Source organism: Ascidiella aspersa, chromosome 6 (assembly GCF_963924565.1).
Source record: "Ascidiella aspersa chromosome 6, kaAscAspe10.2, whole genome shotgun sequence".
NCBI classification, from domain to species: Eukaryota; Metazoa; Chordata; class Ascidiacea; order Phlebobranchia; family Ascidiidae; genus Ascidiella; species Ascidiella aspersa.
Window position 1 is genome coordinate 26428667 of NC_139452.1, and position 23960 is coordinate 26452626.

At 36.2% G+C, this 23960-nt stretch overlaps 3 protein-coding genes across 3 annotated transcripts in view; 1 reads left to right on the forward strand and 2 right to left on the reverse strand.

Moving 5' to 3' along the window:
• Positions 1-590: 590 nt before the first annotated feature.
• LOC146141031 (tubulin epsilon and delta complex protein 1-like) lies at positions 591-7759 on the reverse strand. Its single transcript, XM_083392246.1, has 8 exons — positions 7594-7759; positions 6796-6917; positions 6059-6419; positions 4277-4375; positions 3843-3929; positions 2851-3036; positions 2049-2169; positions 591-936 (listed from the first exon to the last, which is right to left on the reverse strand). Exons 1-8 carry the CDS (start codon positions 7720-7722, stop codon positions 746-748), a joined length of 1296 nt encoding a protein of 431 aa, XP_083248372.1. The 5' UTR covers positions 7723-7759; the 3' UTR covers positions 591-745.
• Positions 7760-7973: 214 nt separating this feature from the next.
• LOC146141032 (baculoviral IAP repeat-containing protein 5-like) lies at positions 7974-8764 on the reverse strand. Its single transcript, XM_083392201.1, has one exon. The coding sequence runs from the start codon at positions 8734-8736 to the stop codon at positions 8314-8316; it is 423 nt and encodes a 140-aa protein (XP_083248327.1). The 5' UTR covers positions 8737-8764; the 3' UTR covers positions 7974-8313.
• Positions 8765-10865: 2101 nt separating this feature from the next.
• Positions 10866-23960, forward strand: part of LOC146141033 (mucin-like protein) — a 40975-nt gene continuing 27880 nt past the window's right edge. The window contains exons 1-10 of the mRNA XM_083392787.1: positions 10866-10935; positions 11749-11916; positions 12955-13074; positions 15037-15176; positions 18571-18757; positions 20192-20320; positions 21041-21184; positions 21648-21805; positions 22141-22323; positions 23148-23324. Of these exons, the coding sequence (XP_083248913.1) occupies positions 10866-10935; positions 11749-11916; positions 12955-13074; positions 15037-15176; positions 18571-18757; positions 20192-20320; positions 21041-21184; positions 21648-21805; positions 22141-22323; positions 23148-23324 (1476 nt within the window). The remainder of the gene's footprint in view (positions 10936-11748; positions 11917-12954; positions 13075-15036; positions 15177-18570; positions 18758-20191; positions 20321-21040; positions 21185-21647; positions 21806-22140; positions 22324-23147; positions 23325-23960) is intronic.

The following is a 23960-nucleotide window of genomic DNA, read 5'->3' on the forward strand; positions in this document are numbered from 1 at the left end:
TACCAGGCATAGTATATGCTGAAAAGAAGTTCTTATAAATAAGTACCGAAATAACATATTTTGAGCATAAATAAAGCAAGTTGCGCCCAAGAAAATGGTGGCAAAATATTCCAATAATAAAGAATTTTTCGATTAATTTATTCTATATTAACATTCTGATTTCGTTTAAAACTTTTAAACAAAAGTAAGTGAAAAATAAAGATTCGCCATTCCAGGATTAAAGGTAGCCCAAACACGAGAATCAAATAAGCCTTAAAAAGGAATTTAGAGCTTATAAAATTAGTAAATATTTTGAATTTAGATAAGCGTTTTTACTGCCGCCCTTCTTTATTTTCTTTCCAAAAACATGGCTAATTCAGATCAAAGTTAAGGCCCGTTTACACTACAGCTGCATTGAGCTGCGCTGGGCGTGGAATTTTTTTCACTACAGCTGCACTGAGCTGCGCTGGGCGTAATTTGCATTTAAATTCTATTGTGGCGAGCGTTTCATGCTTTGCTAAAGTCAAGCCCCGTACAGCTACAGAAAAACGTTACGTTTGGAGCGATATTTACGCCCAGCGCAGCTCAGTGCAGCTGTAGTGTAAACGGGCCTTTATTGCAAGCCAACTCAAGGTATCCCGAACCCGACAAAAGAAAACAGTCCGACCAACTCAAAGCCCATAAAACCGGTTCTACGGTTTTAACTGCCGACCCTTTTTTCCATATCTTACAGATACAGCTAATCCAGCCAAAAACGTGAATTTTGTCAAGAAATGGTCGTTGCCGGAACGAGGATAACGTTCTCGTCAAGTCTGGTGTTGGCCAGTAATGTAAGTTCTTCAGCGCAGATGCGACGCTGGTGGAGAAGTTGCCCGGAAAGCTGACAGGCCTCTTTGTCGAGTCGACGAATCTCCTCCGATATCGGGAGAACGAATTGCTTCGGGTCTCGTACTTTTTCTGCAAATTTTGGTGTTAAAAAACATCTAAATTACAATAAACAAACAACCTTTGTGAAAGTAGTAATAAGAATATCAGAGCCCATACAGAAGTAGGTATTTCGACATGCTAGGTTGAAAATGAATAAAGAGTTATTCGAAACGTTCAAAATGACACCTACTTCTGTATGAGCTTTAATATTCTTATTACGTCTTCCTACAACCTCCAACCATTATGCTTCTTTGTGAAAGTAATTTTGAAATTACTTACACAAGTCCCAGATCAAACTATTGTCATAGCAAGTATATGCGTACAAAAAGTGGCCATTCAAATTATTGCTCACACGTTTTTTCGAGACCATTTTAAGAGGTTAGTTTAAACCAGTCAGTGGGCGGAAATGTGAGCCTTTTAGCAATTTTTGGTCGGCCTCGAGTTATAACAGGTTATTTTCAACAAACATATACGCCATTAGTCTTGTGGACAGGTTAATTTTGAAATATCTCACAGTTGAAGACATTTTCATAGCAAGTTCAGCAGCACAAATTGTTGCTATTAAAAGTATTGCTTTTACTCTTTTTCCGAGCCAAGTCCAAGCGGCTAATTTAACCACTCAATCACGCTTGCTTTTGGTCAAGTGCAAGTGACGAGATGCGAAGCGCTAAGTTGGCAATTCTGTTTACAAAACATTCAAAGCATCGCTTTTCGTTTAAGACTTGGGTACATTTACATAGATATATAGACTTGTGTTACATTTATATAGATATATAGACTTGTGTTACATTTATATAGATATATAGACTTGTGGTACATTTACATAGATATATAGACTTTTGGTACATTTACATAGACATTTAAAAAAAAAAAAATTTTGAAATTTTTCAGGGATGACCTCATGAATTACTTTGAATTACTTTTTCTGTTGCTTTCTGGTGAACCCGTGGGCACATAATTAGGCGAATCCCAGTGTACATGCAGTACCGGGCACGGGTAACAGGTACCGCGTCAGATCGCAATACTTTTTGTTTAATACCGATCATCGGTACCGCAATAAAACGTAGCGGATAATCCCTATTTTTTCCACGACCGAGTCGATCACAGACAGAATAAAGTTTTTTCCTTTAACTATGCAGTACCTAGCATTGGGAGCAGCCTCGGTTCGCCGTCAGTGTTGTGAACGAGCTGCAAGTAGGAGTTAACTTCGGATTGGATTCGGTGTTCTTGTTCGACGCGAACTTTGCTTAGGCGGCAGGAATCCTTGAACAAAACGTGGCGTTTCATTAAAAGCAAAGTAAAAATTAAGAAGGGACACGGGGGGACATTTCTATCCTAGTTTAAGCCTGGGCTGCGGAGTCGGACTCGGGAATCCAGGAGTCGGACTCGGGACTTGGGTAAGACCACGTAAAACTACCCAAGCCCCGAGTCCGACGTGCGCATGCGCAGTGTATTTTTAAGGTGTTTTGGGGGACCGAAACGGTCCAAATTTCTCCAGGTTTCAAAACTTTTGGACTTGCTATTTTTTGGTATTTAAATGAAACACTTGCGGTCTCTTAAAACTACTTAGCGGTCACCCAAACCAAACCTTAAAAAAACCTGCGCATACGCATTACCAAATTTTTAAACTGATACTGCTGCCAACTGAACTTTGTAAAGGTGGAATATTTTCCAACTATGTATTGTGAGTGAATGAATTATAGGACACCCTATAAGGGGATTGTTGAATATCCACGTTGCTCGACGACGAAATCACACATTTGACCGGAGTCGGACTCGGGAGTTGGATTCGGTTATTTTTAACAGACTTCGCAGACCTGGTTTCAACTAAAGTGAATTCTGACAATTCAATAGTGAGGGCCTCTACACAAGTGCTCCGCAACAATTTTTTTTTTTTTTCTTTGCCACGTCAAACTGGGCGCCCATGAGTGAGACTAAGCTTACAGTTTTGGCCAGTTGGAGCCATTCCTTTTCTCCTTCGTATAGAGTCGCTCTAAGTTCTTCGAAGCATTTCAAGGTTCTTTTAACGTCATCCTGCAGTTTATCGCATTCTGCAACCGTTGTCATTGGTTGTTCATCGGGTGGCAATTGCAAGGGATGGATGCTGTCATCCGATTCTAAACCACTTTTCTGTTTATGAAAAAACACTATCTAATAAAGAGTACAACTTGTTGGTTCTTTAAATATGCAAACGCCCAATTTAGACAGTAAAATTAAGTTTGTACACTGTGTGATTATTATGCTTGTCTATATATCAGTGTTGTAACGACTTAAGTCAATGACTTGACTTAACTTAAGTCTTTCGGACAAATGACTTGGGTTGAAATAAATCAGTATTTTTTTATAAAATTGAGCTATTTGTCCAATTTTTTGCACGAAAAACAAATTGCTTGCTATATGTTCCGTTTTATTTATTTTATAGTTCAGTTATTGTTCATAGTGATACGAGTTTAAAATTCTAGTAGTTTAACGTTTTATTTTAATGACAAGGGCATGACTTGAAGTTGAATTGCTCTAATTATGACTTGACTTGGTATTTATTAGAAAAGACTTGACTTGGACTTAAGTTATTTCACAAATAACTTGACTGGAACTTTAGTCTATTTAAAATGACTTGTTTACAAAACTGCTATATATGCTTAAGATGATGTGGCCTATTAAGAAAACGATATCAGTGCTACACAACAGCATTATGGGAGGCCCCACACAAAAACAATCAAGGCAAACCACACTAAAAAGAAAACTGATGAAACACAGCTGACTAGACTACCTTTAATGCCATAAGCCGAGTAATAAAATGAAAATCCATTAAGCCCAGTAATAAATAACAAATATTTAAAAGTGTTTAAATCACAATTTCACGGGATTATTTAAGGCTGCCAGTCTGCCACAATATTACATACGAATAAATTTATAAATAAAATTGTGATTTTTACCATCCAATTCCAAAATGCTGGTTCCAATTCTTTCCACTTTTGAAACGCTTGGAGAATCTGGATCTTTCTCTCCAAGTCTTTTTCACACTAAAGAAGCCAAAATGCAATATTTGTATGTTTTCTTGGGTTAGTATAATTTTCTTTAGAAACCTTAAGAAAATTAGTATTGCAAACCATCAGTACACAGCAGCAAGCATTACATAGAAAAAAGCAAGCCTATGTAAAGAAAAGCTGCATTGAGTGTTAAATTGCCATTTGTAACAAATCTTGTTTTTACACTAAATCACAAAAAATGCAATTTTTGTGGATTTTCCATGGGTTATTGTCTTTTTCTTCAAAATCTTTATGAAAAAAACTTATTTCAATACTGTCAGTTTTACTACACAGCAGCAAGCAACTCTATGTAAAGAAATGTTTGTTTGTGGTTGAATTACCATTTGTAACAACTTGGGATGTTTAAAGAGTAAGGATTCATCTGCTGTCAAAAAATCCACTTCATTCTTGGCAGATTCTTGTTTTGTAGCGAGCATAACCTACAATACACACATAAAGATGTTTACTTCTAGTCTATAAAACTTCCATGTTCTAAACATTTTTTAACTAAAGCACAATGACACAGGATTCACAAAAAATTGCTGCAAACCTTTAAACGAAAGTATAGCAAAGATGTTCAAAGTAGAATCCCAAGGTATTCTAGAATAATAAGTTTCGAATCTAGAATAACGAATCCAGAATAGCGAATCCTAGTATATTTTTATTAAATTATCTAACCTTGGTTTTGTTTGGGGAAGGGATTAATCTTAATCTACCCCACAGGACAGGACCTACAATCACAGCAATAAATCGCCCAAACAATTTGCTAACATGTGTACATTATAATAAATAAATCTCCCATATGTTTAACATTCTTAACAACTGTCATTTGAAGCAGTTCTGTAAACTGTATTATATCAACTGTCCAGGTTGTTGCCAAAACTTATTTTTTTGCCAATAGTGAGTACAATGAAACACTGCACACAGAAGTCTTAAGCAATTCGGTCCTGTTTTTAAAGCATTGTTGGGTTTTAGTGCTTCTTTTTTGACTAACATGATCTGTTATGCAGTCAAATAATGTACTGCAAAGAATACGAAGTTACTATTGACATAACGAATTCTTTGACAATTATCGCATCTGGATTCGAATCCAAGGATTCGATATTCTACTTTGAACATCCCTAACAAAACAGGCTGGCAGAATCTTGCCAGCATTTCTAGTGACAAGTATGTTTTAATTGAGATCTTCATTTTTATCCATTTGAAAATTTAATTTGTTTCTGGAAAAATCTTCAGCCGACATGGTAGCCATGTCGCCAGCATTCTACCTTTACCATACTGGTATATAGACATACATGTATAAGCTATCATTACATTTTAACAACAAATTAAATCTTAATAAGAATATCAAAGCCCATACAGAAGTAGGTCTCATTTTGGACGTTTCGAATAACTCTTTATTCATTTTCAACATAGCTATTATTCGAAAACGTCCAAAATGATACCTACTTCTGTATGGGCTTTGATATTCTTATTACGCCTTACTACAACCTCCAACCATTATGCTCCAAAAAATTAAATCTTAATATACAACAAATACAATGGCAACACCCACTAGGTATTTCTTGCATCACTCACTAAGTCCTCTGTAGATTTAATTAACAAGGTACAGACATGACAAAGAAAAAAACATGACTAAGAGACTAAATACAAAAGGAGGACGGTTGTTGGCCCTCGGTAATAACCAAAAGACAGTTGTTCACATGCCAAAACTGAAGTTGTCGATAATATTTCTTCTCGCGTTAAATTTAGCAATGTGACAAAAAAAGTATTTATTTTAGGTCTTGCCTTTCAGCCTACCGCATGCCACTGGTTTTAGCAGCACTAAAAAATATTCAAAACAAATGTTTTGGAAATTTTGTGAAGCATTAGCTCTAACCCACAAGCTTCAAAAAACCTAGCAACACATATGCAAACTAAGCAAGCATGCAAAAATAATAAATTCATATAACATACTTGTTTTAAAACAATATTTAACTTGATTAAAATTATCATGTTGTAATTATTTATTGTTATGCAATTCGTCAGACCAAAATGTTGTTATGTTTATGTGTGATATACCTGATGTTTCATGCATATAAAAACTCAACCATTTTTCAAAAAAATAAAGCCTAATAAAATACCTTTGCATCGAGACTGGAATTGTAGCATTTCAAGGAGGCCAATGAATTTGAGGAAACTTCAATTTTGCCCGTCAGCCATTTGATGTAGTTCATTTGGTGTGAAAGCGAAAGTTCAGCAAAGTTTTCCAGTCGGTTTCTGTCTGTAGTGCTTTCACCATTGTGCTGGCCTTCTGGCAAACCGTGCCTGCCAGCATTGGTTCTAAACTTTTGATTCTTTAGCAAGTCAAATGTGCTTGTCACTTTAAGGGCGTTTCTGTTGACGGTGGTTAATACTTTGGTGCAATGCAAAAGCCATCCAACAGACATCAACAACTCAAAGCTGGACGTGTCTTGTTGTATGATGAGTGGTGCCCTTGGGTAACTGTAACACAGTAAAAAATTAGGGTTTAAACCAGGTCTGCATGGTTAAGCCTGACTCCATCCAAAAAATTAACACGAGTTCAACTCAAATGGGTAGAAAACAAGGTTGTGGAGTCGGAACATGACTTAACAGAGACATTAAGTCACGGAAAATTGCCATGTTTAAATAAGCTTTAATGTAAAAATAAATATATTGGATGTCAGTTATGGCAAATCAATAACACTACTTTTCCTGTGTTTAAACAATTTAGAGTTACGTATGTGGAAAATACTATCTTGTGGTGGTAAACTTCTGCCTTAATGCCTATTATCTATATTACTTGTTTATCCATCTTAGATCCGAATTATATCAAAAGATTACAAAATTTATTTTTTACTTGTGCTTGAGCAAGATGTCACTTATTTGTGACACGGCAGAGGGACTTTTACTGTTGAGTGAAGTGGCAGAATCATCAATTAAAGGCAAGAGTGACAAAACAACATTCAGCATGGCATCCACCTGAAAACACAAAGAATCTAAGGATCCAAAATGTTATATTTTCAATTTAAAAATGTATTATGTGTAGGTGTACTATATGTATCCCTTAGTCCACATTTCACTATAGTCAAGTTTAGAAATCTCCAATACTTGATATTTTATTTCAATAACGATACCCAGTATTTTGTTCAAAAATATTGTGATCCGATCCGATATCAAATTACGTTATTACTATGCCCAAACAAGCAAAATATTTAAAGGTAATTCTTTAAAGGCTACAAAGCCGCAATTTGCTTTAAGAGTAAAGAGCTTTAGTTACCACCAGTTGTTAACCTATTTTTGTTTTAAAATTCTACATTTAAAGGTAGAATCGCAGCATTGGATCGCAATTCATAGCGGACATTCCTTTATTAATTTGGTCCTGGACCGGTACCAAGACCACCCTATTAATGTTATTTTTAATTAGAAACGGTTGGTTAATTAGGGAAAGAAAAATATTTAGAATGTTTAATGTTTACTTTTCAACACAACAATATCAGTCATTTTACAGAAGAGTTTTCTTGGGCAAAAAAATATTGTAAAAATTCAGATTGATATACTCGCACAGTATTCCTGAAAATCTTATCTTTATAAATAGTTAAATCTGTCTTACCTTCTATAACATTGATATGTATCTAGTTGTTTTACTGATACTTACAGCATTGGGCTTGTTTTGTTTGGCCTGCCTAAACGAGTCCGGACTGACTTGTACGGGAACTGGGGCATATTTCAGCAAACGGCACAACTGGACGATACAATCTTTCACTTGTGTGTTTGCTGAAGACATACAGTTTTATTCGGTCTAATTTGTTACTGGGAACCTAATTGGCTAAAATAAAAACAGAAGTTATAGTATTACACCACAAACAGAAGATAGATTAGCAGTTAACATTGGGCAGTTACAAAGAAGAAAAGCCACCGCTTAAAAATTTTACCAGCACCATATTCGGATGTCTATTTTATTATTGATTATTTAAATATTGTCCACGAGAATAGTTAGACTAGCTGTTACAGTATAAGTCTTATGATACAAAACATTGAAATAAAAAAAACAGAGACCAAAGAGGGAAAAAAAATAAGTTCAGTGGGAAAATGGGGTGCATCCCAAAAAGAAAGCTAGTTTTATTGTTGACAATTTTCTCATTATGAATAAACACTTTTTGAATGTTCATGTGTAAGTTTTTTATCACTTGCAAAATATAACAAATTAGTTTGAAAAAAACTTACTTATATTATGTCTAAATCAAAAGATAAAAATATGCGTAAATTTGATTACTTATTATTGGTGTATTTTTCCAAAATTTAATTCTATACAATGGCAGAAATAGCAAAGTTAGGCAAATACAGAATAATAAGCAAACTATTCCTAATAAGCCGGTCATTTGTTTTTCAGCTCATCTTCGCAAAAATCCCTCCGTTTTTCCAAGGTTTTGATTTGTTTTTTCAGGTCGTTTTGCAGCTGGGCAGAGCAGACCTTGTAGCAGAGCTTGATGTAGTCGCGAATGCTCATCTGATGCACGTCCTTAACTTTCATCTGCAGAAAGGGACAACGCGAACTGTGGTCCTTATGCTCAGATTCCGGACTATCGGCAGGTTCCCAGCCCTCCAAGTCTTTGAAGCACATAAAGCATCTCGTGTTGTCCGGTTCGCCTTCCAAATTGGGGCGGTAGAAACCGGTTTGAGCCAGTTTTTCGGCGGTGCATTTGGCCCCCTCTTCGGCCAAGAACGGCCAGCCCTCAAAGGTCTTCAAACGATTGCTGTAAAGCATCATTGAAAAATCGAGGGCTTCAGGTTGGGCCATGGTACACTAATTCTTATTTGTGCAACCCTAAAACCTGTTAAAGAGCAAGTTATAATGTAAAAGTACAAATTTTTAGCAAGAAAAAGTTTCGTTCCGCTAACGGTTTTCAGTATAGTACTGAGTACTCCATTTTCAGCCATGCAAATATAACAAATAACGTTATTACAGTCGCGCAAACTTGGAACAATAAAAACTATTCGTTTTTTGGCACATGTTTACATACCGTCCAATTACGGCGTAAGATTTAATCCAAAAACATTTTTTCACAAATCTTTGGCCACGAATTATAGAATGCAGTCTAATTATAGAATGCAGTCTTATTATGGAATGCAGTCTATGGAATAGAAACCGGGACCCTGGACGAAACCTAAAAGTTTGATTGTATCTGACAAGTGACAATACGATACTAAACAATAGCGGTAAAACAAGGAAATTGAATACACTTCCAAATCTAGTTATTAAGTGAACACAATGCACGTCAATAAAAATCAACTTGTGTAAGACTATAGTTAATAGTATATAAAAAAAAATATGAAGACTTAACTCAATCACAAACAAACACAAATTTTCAAGCATTTAAATGTTTTGGTTTTGCGCATTCAAGCATGAAAACGCGCTAAATTATTTTCACTAACATTCATGTTGTTTACGATTTTTATGCAAACACAAAAGAACCATTCCAACACTACATTAAAATATTGTAAAAAAATAATAAAAATATGTTTCCGTTTACACTGTCATTATATAATATGGCAATAAGCGCCTTGTAATACGCTTCGTAAAAAAATATTTGTCACTGAAATCAAACAATGTGAAAATTCGCGTCAAGTCGCACAATATGTTCGCTACGTTGCACGCACAAAATAAGACAAATTTACACAAAACTTAAGATGGGGTAGTTAGTTTTACTTTCACTACTGGGACTATATAAGCTTATACGGTTTGTAAAACAAATATAGGCTACCCATTGTTTAAAGAAAGAAGTTTAAGCCAAACATTAATTTAATTACCAAGAAATTAGAGGTCAAACTATGATCTGAACAAGCCGTCGACTATACGTTTGTGAATAATTTATCGCGGTACTGGGAAAAGCCTTATCGGTAACTTAAGAAAACAAAATTTCCTTCAGTACGAACTATAGTTATTACAGTCTTCAAAGCTCTCGCAGGTAAAATGAGGGGTTAGGGGCACGGCGTCTTTGGATAAATACGATTTTATCAAAATGGGTCAAGACATACCAGAAAAATAATGATACTAGCGAAAAGTTTTGCATATCGGCCTACTTAGTTAAAATAGGCAAAACTAAATGGCCACGTGCCGCCCTATTAACCCCCCTCCCATCCCCCTTTGATTCACCCCTCTGGGGCGCTGTATGATTGTTAAACTATGTGACTTTTGTCAATCAAGCAAACCTTAAAGTTGCCCACCGTTCCATTACCATTTAGGAAACATAAAATAATTTAATTTTAATTTTAAGAAACTTTAAAACTTGTCTAAAGAACATAAAATAGGATAGGCCATACCCTTGTCGATTACTTCTATCACTTGTGGCACATTTCGATACCAAATGGTAGTATCGGTGCTCGTCCGATACTAGAGTGGTATCGGTGCCGACCCGATACCAAATTAATATTGCAATTGCAACATTGATTTGTTAATAAAAAACGCAGCAATTCTACCTTAAAAGCTAAATTTACATTTCTAAAGTCGCAGTTTCGATGTCGCAAAAGTTCATGCTTATTGTCAAAGCCACATTCGCCGTAACAAGAGAAGACGTCATTTGACGCGATGGCGCCGCCGCATTATTGCAATAAATGTTTGATGAGTGGCTTGACGGCGATCTTTTTCGCCCCGTCCGTCTTCACTCGACAGAAAATACTCCAAGCAATGAGAAACATGCGCCGCCGATCGTAGCGAATACACACTCCGCAAAAGGCAGTTTATTGCAACGCAATTTTTATCTGGTGAACTCCCACGCTGCTGTGAACTTGGTGTTTCGCGACGAAGCTTATAAGAGATAGCGGAGAGGACAACAAAGTTACAGAGATAGCGGAACATCGTTTATGGCATATCTAACGTTCAGGGTTGCATCTGTAAATTTACGCTGAAACCAGGTGTACCTTGTTGTCATGAATGTTAACTTGATCGTTTTGGCAATTTGCTGCTACGGTATAACACAAACGAAAGCTTGGGGAAACAGTAAGTATATAAACAGTTTTGTCTTATATCCGTGTTTGTTGTGTAGTAGAACTGTTTCGTTCTATTTTATTTTATTTTTTTACTTTTGCCTGGCTATATTTGGTTTGGCGCCTATAAAGACCACATTTGATGAAATCTGTAATAGAGGTGTAATCTTTTTCTCATTACGGTACACTGGTACCTTTCGATAAATACTAATTCCTTGGCATTATGGCAGTGCTTCTAATCTAAACTCATAGGTCGCGACCAAATAGGCCACCGTTTGATTTGGTTGGGTCGCCGACTGCGGTAGTTTTATATAGTTAGATTTACTGAGATTGTTTCTCTGCAAGATATTTCCCAACTTTACAAACATTACGAGGGCAATATGAAGACACGACCCACATTTGTTAAAATTAAAGCACTTAATGCTACAATCTTTTTTTTTGTTCACTTTAAATTTGCAAAAAGTTTAGTGAATATCTTTGGGTCGCCAATGCTTCGCTGTGATATCCACTTTATTAATTTTAGTATTTGGTTCCCCGCGAAATGTAATTGCGCTTAAATATCTAAATCTAAAGAGTCTGTTGGTATTTACAACATGCGTAGTACAACTATAGAGAGTTAATCTCGTATTAAAGAAACCTTGCTGAACTACCGTAAATGGCCTTTTAGGATACTTTTCTATCCGTTCCAAAAGTGCCTTAATTTTGTTTCAACATATATGAGTATGATCGTTTCACATTGCCAGCGTTTTCAGTCTAAAAGTTTTCAATCCAAAACACTTTTGTCAACTAAATTCCCCGTAATCCTGTATCCTCTATTTCATCCTAGGTCGTTGCGGCTATCCACCGATCGGTAAGCACTCAGTGTTCAACGTTTCCGACGACGGACTGGAGGTCAATTACCTGTGTTCGCCATTCAACGACCCAGAACAGGGCAATACAACTGTGGTGTGCGACTCCAACAACGTGTGGGTGGGACAGCCGCTGGACTGCAAAGGTATGCAAAAAGATGGACCAGTGGTTCTCAAAGGGACCCATTTGGCTTAATTAGTACGGATTTTTAATTCAGGAATTTGTTCTAGGGTAAAATCCGGTAGAAAAAAATGGATAAAAGATTTTATTTGATCGGTTATATGCAATAACAAGCGTATTTAACTGTAATGATTGGTATTGTAAACAATCTTAATTAGGCCCATAATATAATAGATTCTAAGTCTATTGTTTCGAAACAGTTGCATAATAGTCTATTGTTTCTTTACAGTTACAGCTATTTAGGAAATATAAACCAATGCAGGCAGTTTTACACTTGCCTTTTGGCGCAAATGTGTCCATTGCAGTTTTGCATATTTTTTTTAATTTTGTCAACTATAGTTCCCTGTAGGTTAGATTTTCTATCCGTAGGGTACATCGAAGTAATAAATAAATAAAAAAGTTCTGGGAATGAATTGGCGAGTGTTTGGGAATATTACAAAACTTTGAGAAGGACTGGAATAGACTAATTCGGTGATTTTGGGTGCTGTAAATAAGTCATGTCAAAATGACTCAAGTGCCGGTCAAGTCAGTCGTAAAATATCTTAAGTCCAAGTCAAGTCTTTTTTAATAAAAGAGTTAGACTAATAGTTCGAAATCTGGGTGTCCGGTAATATCAGGCAGGCGCTGATATCCGAGACCAGCTGACGGTATCGCTACACGTCCGGTGCTAGGGCGATATCAGTGCCTAGCCGATACCAATAAATTAACTTATTCAACGTAAAAGATTTTTTTTTAAAGGTAAATTTAACACAAGTAATAAAAAGTTGAGGATATAGTTCTATACTGACGAATAAACAAATTTTGCTGCCTATTAATCTGAATAACATTTCAACAGAGTTTTTCTATAATTGACCATAGTAGCCTAACGACGTACATTAAAGCCAGACATAAAAAAACATCTCTTGAGGTTAAACAGTAAACAATTTAATGTTCCGATAAGTAAGCAAGTGTCATTAGTGAGAAAAGTGGAAAGTAAGAAAGTATGAAACGTTTGTTTTTTCAGACGCAGTAAACTGCGTGGACGAGCGACTTCCTTGCTTGAACGGTGGAAAGTGCATTGAGCACGAACCAAGCTTTTCCTGTCAATGTCCAAAATCCTACCTGGGAGCGCTTTGTGACGAAGGTAAGTAAGTCAATCTAATACAGGGTTTCGTAAACTGGGGTCCATGGACCCCTTTGGGTCCGTGAACTATCTTTAGGGGATCAATAAAAGCCTAATTGAAATATTAGTCTATATTTAAAAGCAATCAATTGTTCATGAAAAACAGTTTAATTTAAATAAAACAGTTTTGCACTCAATGTATTTAGACTCTATTTCTCTTTCACATTTTGGACCGAAATCAGCAGATTTTTGAAGTCTATTTATATTGTGACGTCATTTTTGAAATTTTCTTGCCTATACAGTGGTCCATGCGAAGCAAAATAAATTTTAGGGGTCCGCGGTAAAAAAAGATTAAGAAACCCTGCTCTAACACCAGGGTCGACAATTGTTTTTATTGACTTGCAATTAAATAGGTAATTTTCAACTAAAATTCTGCCGAAAAGACAATCCGCAAGATTTATTTAGTATTTTAGCACGACTTGCCATTTAATTAGAATAATATATTTTCGAAGTGGCACATTGCAATATACATACCTGTCTATTTTAAACATGTTATATAATTTTAATAAATAATGTATTAACATTAATATTTTACTACAGCTGTAAGACATCGTTTTGTTGACGTATTCTGACAAATTCCTTGAATATTTTATTCTTTTATTGCATAAAGTTTTTCTTTGCCATAGCCACATAACGTAAAAAGATATACATTATAGCATTTAAAAATTGGTTTTACCATCTGCGTGTTTTTGACTGTTGTATACTCTTTTGTTTTTGTTTTCGTTGCATAACAAAAAAGATAAATATTATAAGCTAAAGTTAAGGTATTAAATATTTTTATTGTCCTGGGTTGAAGTATTTTTCTTGTATTTTGAAATTTGCAACCCTTGTTTGAATATAGGGCCTACTACCATTAGGCTACCACCTAATAATTTTTATTGATGATTTTTCATCGCTATGTTTTAAATGAAAAACATTTTTTGTCGAAAAATACCTATTGTGCAATAAAATATGCAAGGTTAGCTCCTTAAAATAATAACTTTAATTTTAAAAAATATTCTTAAGATGGAGCATTATTAAGCTTACCATACGTCTCTATTTGGGCGGGACAGTCCGGATTTTTAGGACCCTTACCGGCGTCCCGATTAGTTGCCAAAATGTCCAGGTTTTATTAAGCCAAAATGTTTCATTCGTTACAGTTATACGTACGGTATGTAAGTTTTTAATTGGTCTGTTTTGTGTTACCAAATCTGCGTTCTCTTTTCCTTGCGTTAAATGTAATTGTTACGTCACTATACGTCTGGTTGAGCTGATTGCTTGTACATTAGCTAGTTTAGATTTAGTTTGAAAGAAATGAGGAGGTCACACATGCATTGAGCAATCAACTATTTCAATTGGTGCTGTTGGAAAAGCATGGTACACAGCAGTCAACTGCTTACCACAAGGCAGAATGTATAAGAAAAGGTATTATTTTTTACAAGTGTACATTTAATTAAGACAGGGGCGTCCAACTCAAACATGCCAGCGTGCCAATTTTTATCTTATAATATCTTCCCGTGAAGTTTCGTACTAATTCTTTTTCAGCCTAAAAGCGCTTTCTCACAAAAAGTAAAATCATTCTTTCGAATTAAGATATTTTAGTCATAAGAAAAAAAAAAAGAAAGAAAGAAAGAAAAATAAAACAGTGTACCGAAAAAATGCGAATTTTCTCCCGCGAATTTTAATTGGTCTTAACAACTCAGAATACATTCAGTCCTTTGGAGTTTAGATATTACATTTGCGCGAGAGTTTGTCGGCAACGTAACGCCCTCTTTGAGTTACATTTTTAGTGACGTCACGCTACGATCTATTCTGTGACGTCATACTTAAATAACCAATGAAAATGCTATACCTGGTGGCTGTGAGTAAAACAGAAACTAACTTCATCGAACAATTGTGAAACTAGATACGGTTATCGGAAAACTTTGGTTATTTTTTCTTTAGCCAACGGCAACTGGGGCAAATGGTCGTCGTGGAGCAATTGTTCTTCTTCTTGTGGCGACGGGGTCAGGATTCGAACCCGGGAATGTGACGATCCGAAGCCTACCAACAAGGGAATGATGTGCAAGAAGCATTCCATGGAGGTATGGCCAGTGATATTCATTTCTTTTAGATTTAGATCATCGGGGTGTTTAAACTTCTTTTAACACCGAAACATTTTTGTTTTGTTTTTTTTTGGACCAAGGTTCGGCTTTGAATTGTAGGAGATCACACAATGAATTGAAACCATAAAACAATTACACTTACGAAATCTGCTGTTTTTTTTAGAAAGCGCCAGTCGCCGTTTTTATTAGAAATTAATTTTTCTTTGAAAAGTTTAACCCGTTTTTTAAATGATTACACTAAGATTTTAATTAGGCCTTCGTGGAGCGCCTAAATCTAGTTTTTTACCCCCATCCCCAGTTTAAGAACCCCTGTATTGTTTTGAACCCTGCCATTAAGGGGTGCGTGTAAAACTCGTAGGGGTTCATGGTTATTTTAGCATAGGCCTACAGTCTTTGAATGCAACCTTGAGTATTGTATTGTTTTTAATTCCATTTAAGTGTAAATATCACAGTTCTGTTTAAACAAGATCCAATGTAGGACATATATGCAAGTTTAAACGAAGTATACACCTGTTTAATTAACTACAGAATGCGCGTTTACGGTATATGAAAATCGTGATACACTGACATCACTACACGTAGGCTACCGTACTTTTATTCTTGTTTCACTGTTGCCATTTAACATCAACTGATGGCTGTTGATTTACTACAGGGGTCAACAAACTGCGGCCGCGGGCTTTCCTAAATTTAAATTAAAGTGTATATTTGAAAGATGTTGTCAGAATGCAATTTTAAACTAAAAACAATTGGCATATCACAACTGCAATTTATCAAGGTTCAGTACAGTTTTGTTTGCATATTATGAGTCATTTATATTTTCTTTGTCTGACGAAAGTCCTCAAAAATTTGTATTTACGTTTTGACGAATAATAATGCATTATTTGTGGTTTGGAGATATATCAGCTTTATATATAATCGGTACCCATTCTTATTTAAATAGATTGCCAAAAGTCAATTATTTTATTATTGTGACCCTCCACTTTTATTAGCGCTTCATACCGGCCTTGTCGTAATTACACGCACTTTGCATCAAAGCATAGCGGTTTTCTCTGTCCATGGCGCTGCTGTTTCCAGTTTATAATTGGCAGCGACAAGCGTCGTAATAATCTGCCACTCAAGTGTGGCGAGGGCCAGTTATGGATCCAAGTATAGCATTTTCTCGCTGACGGTAAATTATTAATGCGACAAGAAGAATTATAAGCACCTGCCTACGGGGACCGTCTTTTTTTAAGGGGGTTAGGGAGGGGTATTGTGGGTAGCGACGTTTCTCCTGCTGCAGCGCATAATTTTATGACACCAGGATAATTGCAAGTTATAATTCCAAACAAAACAACTTTATAATTGTCAATTGGCCGTCCGACAAATATTTTTGTTACATTTGCCAAAGTTTAAAAAAAAAACTTATTCAGTTAATCTTCGAACAAAATATATATGCGCAGTAATTTTCGAAGTCGCAAGGTAATTACCCAAATAAAGATTATCTGAATAGATCATAGAAACGTTGGCACATATAATAAAAATCTTTGTCTGACGATCTATTTATAATTGACACAATTCCTGCCAGCAACGGTATATTTAAAACGATGTAAATTGTTTCGAATGATTTTTCGCAAATTTGTGCTCGAGTGTACAGCATATATGGTGAACATTATTACAAAAATGTTTTTGGTTCTGTTTGCTGAGTTCTGTTTTTCTCATTAAATCCCATAATTAGCTTGCGCGGGAAAGCGTTAATTGTCATTTTTTACTCGAATCAAGCAAACATAAAAACATGATCACATTTTGTTGTAAAAAAACATAATCCAAAAGTAAAAAGTAGATATCGCTTATCGGGAGCTCAATATTTTTTTAAACAATTAAACTTTTCTAAAAACAGGCAAATATGCTGATTTCAAAACATTTGTCATACATTATTTGCTTGCCCGAAATAAGTAAAATCCCTAACTTTACCCCCTTCTCAAATCAACTTGTCGTATTCGCCCGCATTTAAACGGAGTCAGGGTTAAACGCCAGTCATTGTCGTTCAAGGCGTAAATGACACCTTTGAGAAGCGCAAGTGACATTTATCGCTGTTTCGCGTCGTTTTCTTGTACGTTTATCGCGTTTGTAGTTTCCGCCATAAACACGCCTGTCGTATTAAATCGATCAAAACGAGATACGCGTTTGGCCAAAAGGCCCCTTGTTTAGGCGTAGTGAAGTTAATCGAACAATAGAAAGAAAATGAAAGCCATATTTAAAATTCAAGCATCTCTACTGCATCAATTGTACTACAACACAATATGTATGATGTACCTGTAATTCAGCGTTTCTTAACATATGGATCGCGACTCAACATGCGTCGCCCACTGTAGTACTTCACATGGTTAAATTTATTGAGATTGGACCAGACCAAGGTTTCTATAAAAAATTAGAAACTGTTGGAGGTTGTTAATCACTTTTGTAGTTGCTTCAACATGTTAAGGATCTATTGGTATATTTACAATATTTATAGTACCACGTCACAAAATGTATCGTGTATTAAAAACACCATATACTAAAATACGATAGATTGTAGTTTAGGTAACTTAAGCAGTTTCTCCTTCGTAACAGTTTTTGCAATGTTGAAAGGGTTGTAAACCACGATTAACAATATAGTTATGGTATTTTTACTGGTTTAACAAAAATTGTTTAACAAAAAAGTTAAATCCATTTTTTGCCTAATAATCTGGAACAAATGACTTGCAACGTTTCGATCTGTTCTGTTGCTCTCGTTTTAGCATATTATGACGTAATTTAGTATCGGATCGGATCAGGATAACTTTGTCCGAAGTATCGGTATCAGAATAAAATGTCAACTTACTGACATCGCCATTAAATTCATATAAATATCGAGAGTTAGATTTGTTGTCTTAACATAGTAAAAATTTCCAAGTTAACAACAGTGTTGTAAAGAAGTCATTTTGAAATCACTTATATCCCAGTCAATTTATTTGTAAAAGAACTTAAGTTCATTTGAAGTCTTTGTGAATAAATACCAAGTCAAGTCCAAGTCAAGTCACAATTAGAGCAAGTCAGTTTCAAGTCAAGTCCCTTTCTTAAAAGTAAACCCTACTATAAAAAATGGTAAATTCGCCCTATTATGAGCAATACCTCAAGCAAAAAGTAACCCAAAACGCAACAAGAAGCAAGCATACCGGTTTACGTGCAAAACTTAAGATAACAAACCCGATTTTTTAAATATGGTTAATGAAAGCAATTCATTTGAACCCAAATCATTTGTCCAAACGACTTAAGTCAACATCATTTCACCCTAAAGACTTTAAGTCATTTAAAAACAACGACTTAAGTGCACCAATAGCCCACAAGCAATAATCCGACCGCCGCTCTAAAACAGGTGAAGGATTGCTACGGAGTTCGCTGCCCGGACACAATGTACAAGTGGTGTCGGAGCGAACACGACCGTTGCGGACAGCTGGAAGACCGGGCCTTCTGCTCGGTGTGGAAAGGTTCTTTCCGCTGTCAGTGCCTGGAGGGTGTCACCCGGATCGAAGACCAGTTCGGGAACTTTGTGAGATGCGAGGGTGGGTGACGTATGCTTGTGTTGAAAGGTAAACGATTTTATTTAAGTGTTTATAAGTTATAATTTCTAAAGGGCATACCTTACGTGTTTGACTAGAGTCATATGGACAAAGGACTATTCACTTTTACTAGAGTGTTTTTAGTGTTTTGGTTAAATGATTGAATCTTCACTTATAGGTTAATGTTTTCGACACTTTACGTGAGCTAAATGTTCGGTAGAACGTAATTAATTATACTTCAAAAAATACGTTTTGAATAAGAAACAAGGACTTAATTCCAAGTCAAGTTATTTGTTCATTAGACTTTAGTCTAGTCAATTAATTGTACCTTTACGACTTAAGTAAAGTCATCTAAAAAAAAAACAGTGTGATTACAGCACTGGGAAAAAAAATTCGCACATGTGTCTGCCAATAAGATTTATTTGCAAGTAAGAGATTAGCCTCTATACAAGTAAACCTGTGACGAGATTATACCTCACGAGTCTATACGTCGACCATTCCCGAGCCGTCGCTTTTGAGCGGGCCGCTTAATTTTTTTTAAGTAAATCCAATGAAAACAAAATCCCGATTTTTCTAAATTTCAGGCAATTCATTTTTCACAGAAGCACAAAATTTGTTGCGAGCCGGGTAAAAAACAGGATTTCACACAAAACGAGACGTCATATTGTGTCGCTTTAAAGAGTTAGCTTAAATACGCTGGCATTACGAAAGGAGTTGTGCGCAAATGTGTTAGTGACGGCGGACATTGAGTTAAGCAAAATTAGAAAAAAATTCGAATCGCCAAAAAATATTTCAATTAAAACAGGGGTTCTTAAACTTTTTTTACCCCTAACATTTTTTTTGCTTCACATGAAACAGCGTAGGCAAAAAATTCAAACATGACGTCATAAATTGACGTCACAATTCTAACAGACTTCATAAATCTGCCCATTTCGGTCCTTGAAAAAGACTAATATTTCAATTAGGCCTTTATGGACCCCCCGAAACTAGTTCACAGACCCCTAAGGGGTCCATGGACCCCAGTTTAAGAACCCCTGAATTAAAGTATCTAAAACAAGCCAAAAGTATAGATCTTTGAGCGGCATCGCTGGATCACATCCTTGTAGTAGGGTATAACTTTATGTAAACATTTTCAGAAAAAAAACAGACTTTTGGACAAATTTGCATATGCGTTGCAAATTACGCCTAAATACCAATTTTTTTAAAGTGAAATAGACTGCGGACCGAATTAAAGGGTTTGTCGGGCCGCATTTTGCCCTGGCCTGCTGTACAGATTGAGCTACGCACGCAGTTGTATAATCTTGGCATTGCTTCCTGCTGCATTCTGTGATCGTACGATTTCAAAATTATCAAACAGAATCATCAGTTCTATCCGAATCAAGCAACTTGACAACGTGTGTATCTTTAAATTCAATGTACAACACCGTAATGTGGCAGATTTCGACGAATGTGCGACCTACCCGACGAAGATGTGCGACGCTGAGACGACCAACTGCGTGAACACATTCGGATCGTACGAGTGTGTGTGCAAAAACGGCTTCGACAAGTACAGGGGAATGTGTCAGGGTACGTTTGAAAACTTACGTTAGGCAAAGTTGTAGGACGTCTTGATGATTGAAAAAAACGTGATATGCTTATCTGACGGAATGTGTCATTTTTATCAAGTTTGGAAAATGACCCTTTCTGATCGAGTAATAACAATTGAATTGATGGCAATATTACACTCTTTCGGGAGCCATGGATCTGGCATCGGCCGTTTTGGTGTCAAAATTTTGGCGCCCTACTTTAAATGGCGCCGTCAGGGCGCCGCTGTTTTGGCACCGAATTTTTCGGCCCTGTTTGGAATTATTGGCGGGTAATGAGTGTGGTACGAAAATAGGTTAGGGTTGAAATCATTAGGATACTTAGTGATGTACTTAGGGTGGTTTTTAGGGTTAGGTAAAATTTTGGATAAGCCTGATTTTGGTCATTTAGGTTTTATTCCGTCAGTTTTAGGACATTCCTATTTAAAAGGTATTACAACTATTGCATTTTAGTCCGATTTTGGTCTTATTCCGAACTATGTTTTATTCCGACGTTGATGTCGTTCTTAGTTCGGTCTTATCCAGTTAAAGGAAAAAAATCGTTTCCTGTTTTGATTATAAAGACACCACACTAAAGCATCCACATTATTTTCAAACAGTTCTGTTCAAAGAGGTGCATAAAACACCCCCAGTTAAAATAGTTATGTGAGTGGCTGAGTGCGAATCACCGGACAATTCGTTATCTGTTTTCGAACCGCTTTAGATGTGAACGAGTGCGTGACTGGCTCACACAATTGCGACGTCAACGCTCGCTGCATAAACCTGGTGGGAACTTACACATGCGAGTGCTTGGACGGGTACAGGAGCATCAGTTCAAATGACAGCGCTTACGACGGAGAATGCAAAGGTAAAACAAAGTTGGCACAAAATCGTATTTACATATTGAAAAATCGGATTTTAAATATATATTTTATACATCATACAATTTCTTCACAATAGGGTCCACGGCTTAGCCGCAAAATGTTAAAAATGTTTTAAATGTAAAGCTAATTTTGTTTAAAATAATGTATTTTGTTCTGTATTTTTTGTTCGTCATGTATTTACGAATAATTCTTTTTGCAATCTTGTTTCGCCTTAAGTCCAAAATGCTTAACACGAATTGAAGCACAGCCAGGGGGACTAGATGACCTAACAGTTCCCCCATCTCCCTATAGGAACAACGGACGCTTCTGTATATACCGTTGTTCCAAAACAAATTTAAATCTATCAATCTATCTGTAAATTTTTCCTCCTTTTTTCTTCCTATAAACAAAAATGTTTCATCGCAAACGTCCTGCTCGCAAAATCATTAACGAACATTTTCTGTATAGAGGCGAGAACACTTCTGTTCGGCTTTAAAGCTAAAGACGCCCGGGTCAGGATCGTAACCATGGCAACCGGTGAACACGTCACGCCCATCGTTGTCATACCATCGGGAATTCCCCTGCAGGATGCGAACGGGAATGCGGAGACGTGCAAAAGTTTCTATGTGGGTGGAATTGTTAAAGTATACAGTGCCCTTGGTTTGAATAGGCATTTAAATTTATTGTTTTAAACGTTTGGAAATAATTTACACGGCAGGCGATTCTTATATTTTAGGAAAATATGTTGTTTTTTCCCGAAAACTTATATTTTTTCCCAGAAACTTTAATAAAAAACACCTATAATATATAGCAAAGTTTTTTTGTGAATAGACTTCGATTCAAGTAGTTGGTTGTTGTTTATTTACTTATTTATTCGATGTTTGTGCATGTGGCATTTACAACAAGCAACCCTATTTACCTTAATATACGTTGTCTATTTGATGTTTTATGAATCATTAAGGCGACCGAAAATGGCGTCCTTCTAATCACTAACCTGACCAGTTGGTCGGACAACCAGTGGAAGGAAAGCTACCGGCATCCTGTGGATTTCAAGACAGGGGTTCCCCCTTACTCAACCAGCCCACATATATGCGCCTGGGTAGCTCCGATGTGGACCGACACTACTTTGCGGCACCGAGCTAAGGTATAGGAAAAAATGACATTTGTGGACACTTAGCACGAATGCGTAATGTAGCTCGATAATTTGAATAAAATGGAGCTTGATAATTTGAACAAAGCCAAAATGATCGAGTAAACCAACATCATCTTGATTCGGACGTTTCGATACGAACTTGTATCATCTTCAGTTTACGTGTCACATTGCAATTCCTTATAAAAATGACTTTTAAATGAAACAATGACTTGAATTTAGATCGACTAATTAAAATCAAAATTTCTATTTGGCATAAGGATGTCTGCTGGACATTCATTTGCGAAATCGATAGATTATAATTTGCTAGAAAAGAATCGCGATTTCATCCAATACCAAATTACGTCGTTATCAATAAGTTTTTATGCCCAAATTTATTTTAGATGTAAAAAGTTTGGTTACCGGTACCTTCAGTTGTCAATCTACTATTTTTTTAAACATTTAAGTCAAGTCAAGTAATTTTGCTTAAAAGACTTGTCAAATCCACATTATTTCTCAAATAACTCAAATGTACTTAAGTTAAGTCTTAGACTTAAGTCATTAAAACACTGGTATCTAGTAGCCAATTTTGAGAACTTGTCTTCCAACAAACTTTTAAGAGGTGTAAACGAAACTATAACCTATAATCTTCTAACGTAATCATCAGTTTTGATCGAGTTGCCTTTTCAATGCCAAACACCGATTTAACGTGGCCTTGATGTTGAAAATGAATAAAGAGTTATTCGAAACGTTCAAAATGCTACCTACTTTCTGTATTACGTCTTACTACAACCTCCAACCATTGTGCTCCTAACATGGCCTTATTGTCCATAATCCAGATGTGGTATCAGTTGTACGACATGGACGCGCTGGTTCAGGTGGACAAACGGAAACGAAAGGGAAAATACAGGTTGTCGCAAAGAATCCAGAAACTTCTGCCGGCAAACTTTCGGCCCAAACACGTGGCCATTGTGACGTGGGACAACGTGGCGCCACCGTGGCCGTCACGTGACGAGGTGAGGCAGTATGACGTAATTATATCGGCCGAAAATTTAAATATGTATTTTTTTCTGTTTACGATTGGTATGTTTCAGTATGTTTCAGAATATGGATTTATTTTAGACAAATGTTTTTTTGGCTTACTTCGGTATGTTTCAGCCCGATATTTTTCCGGAGCTTTTTAGGAAAAGTATACATCGTAGTTTGGAACACTATATACTGATCTGTTCATAAGTTTAATGGTGAAAATAACGGCCCAAATAGACATAAAAAGCGACATGCTTTATTATGTCTATATAAACGGGTGTAACTGATGTGGCCTTCATATCACTGATGACGGCATGTGCATTTGCCGAAACGTTTGAATAATAAAGCATTTCGCTTTTAAGTCTATTTGGGCCGTTATTTTCACCATTATAAACCGTAGAATTTTCAAATTTTTAGACATGACGTACATACAGGTGCGATTCACAGGGTTTGGAGTGTTTCCCTCTAGGGACCTTTAATTGGGGGACAAAACAACTAAAAAAATGCGACTTTGATGTTTAAGTAGCTATCTACTCCTATCTAGTTTTAGTTATCGTTGTTATTTAGATTTAAATTGAAAGAAGCCCACCATTTTTTGTTCACCAAGTATAGCTAACCCCTGTTAA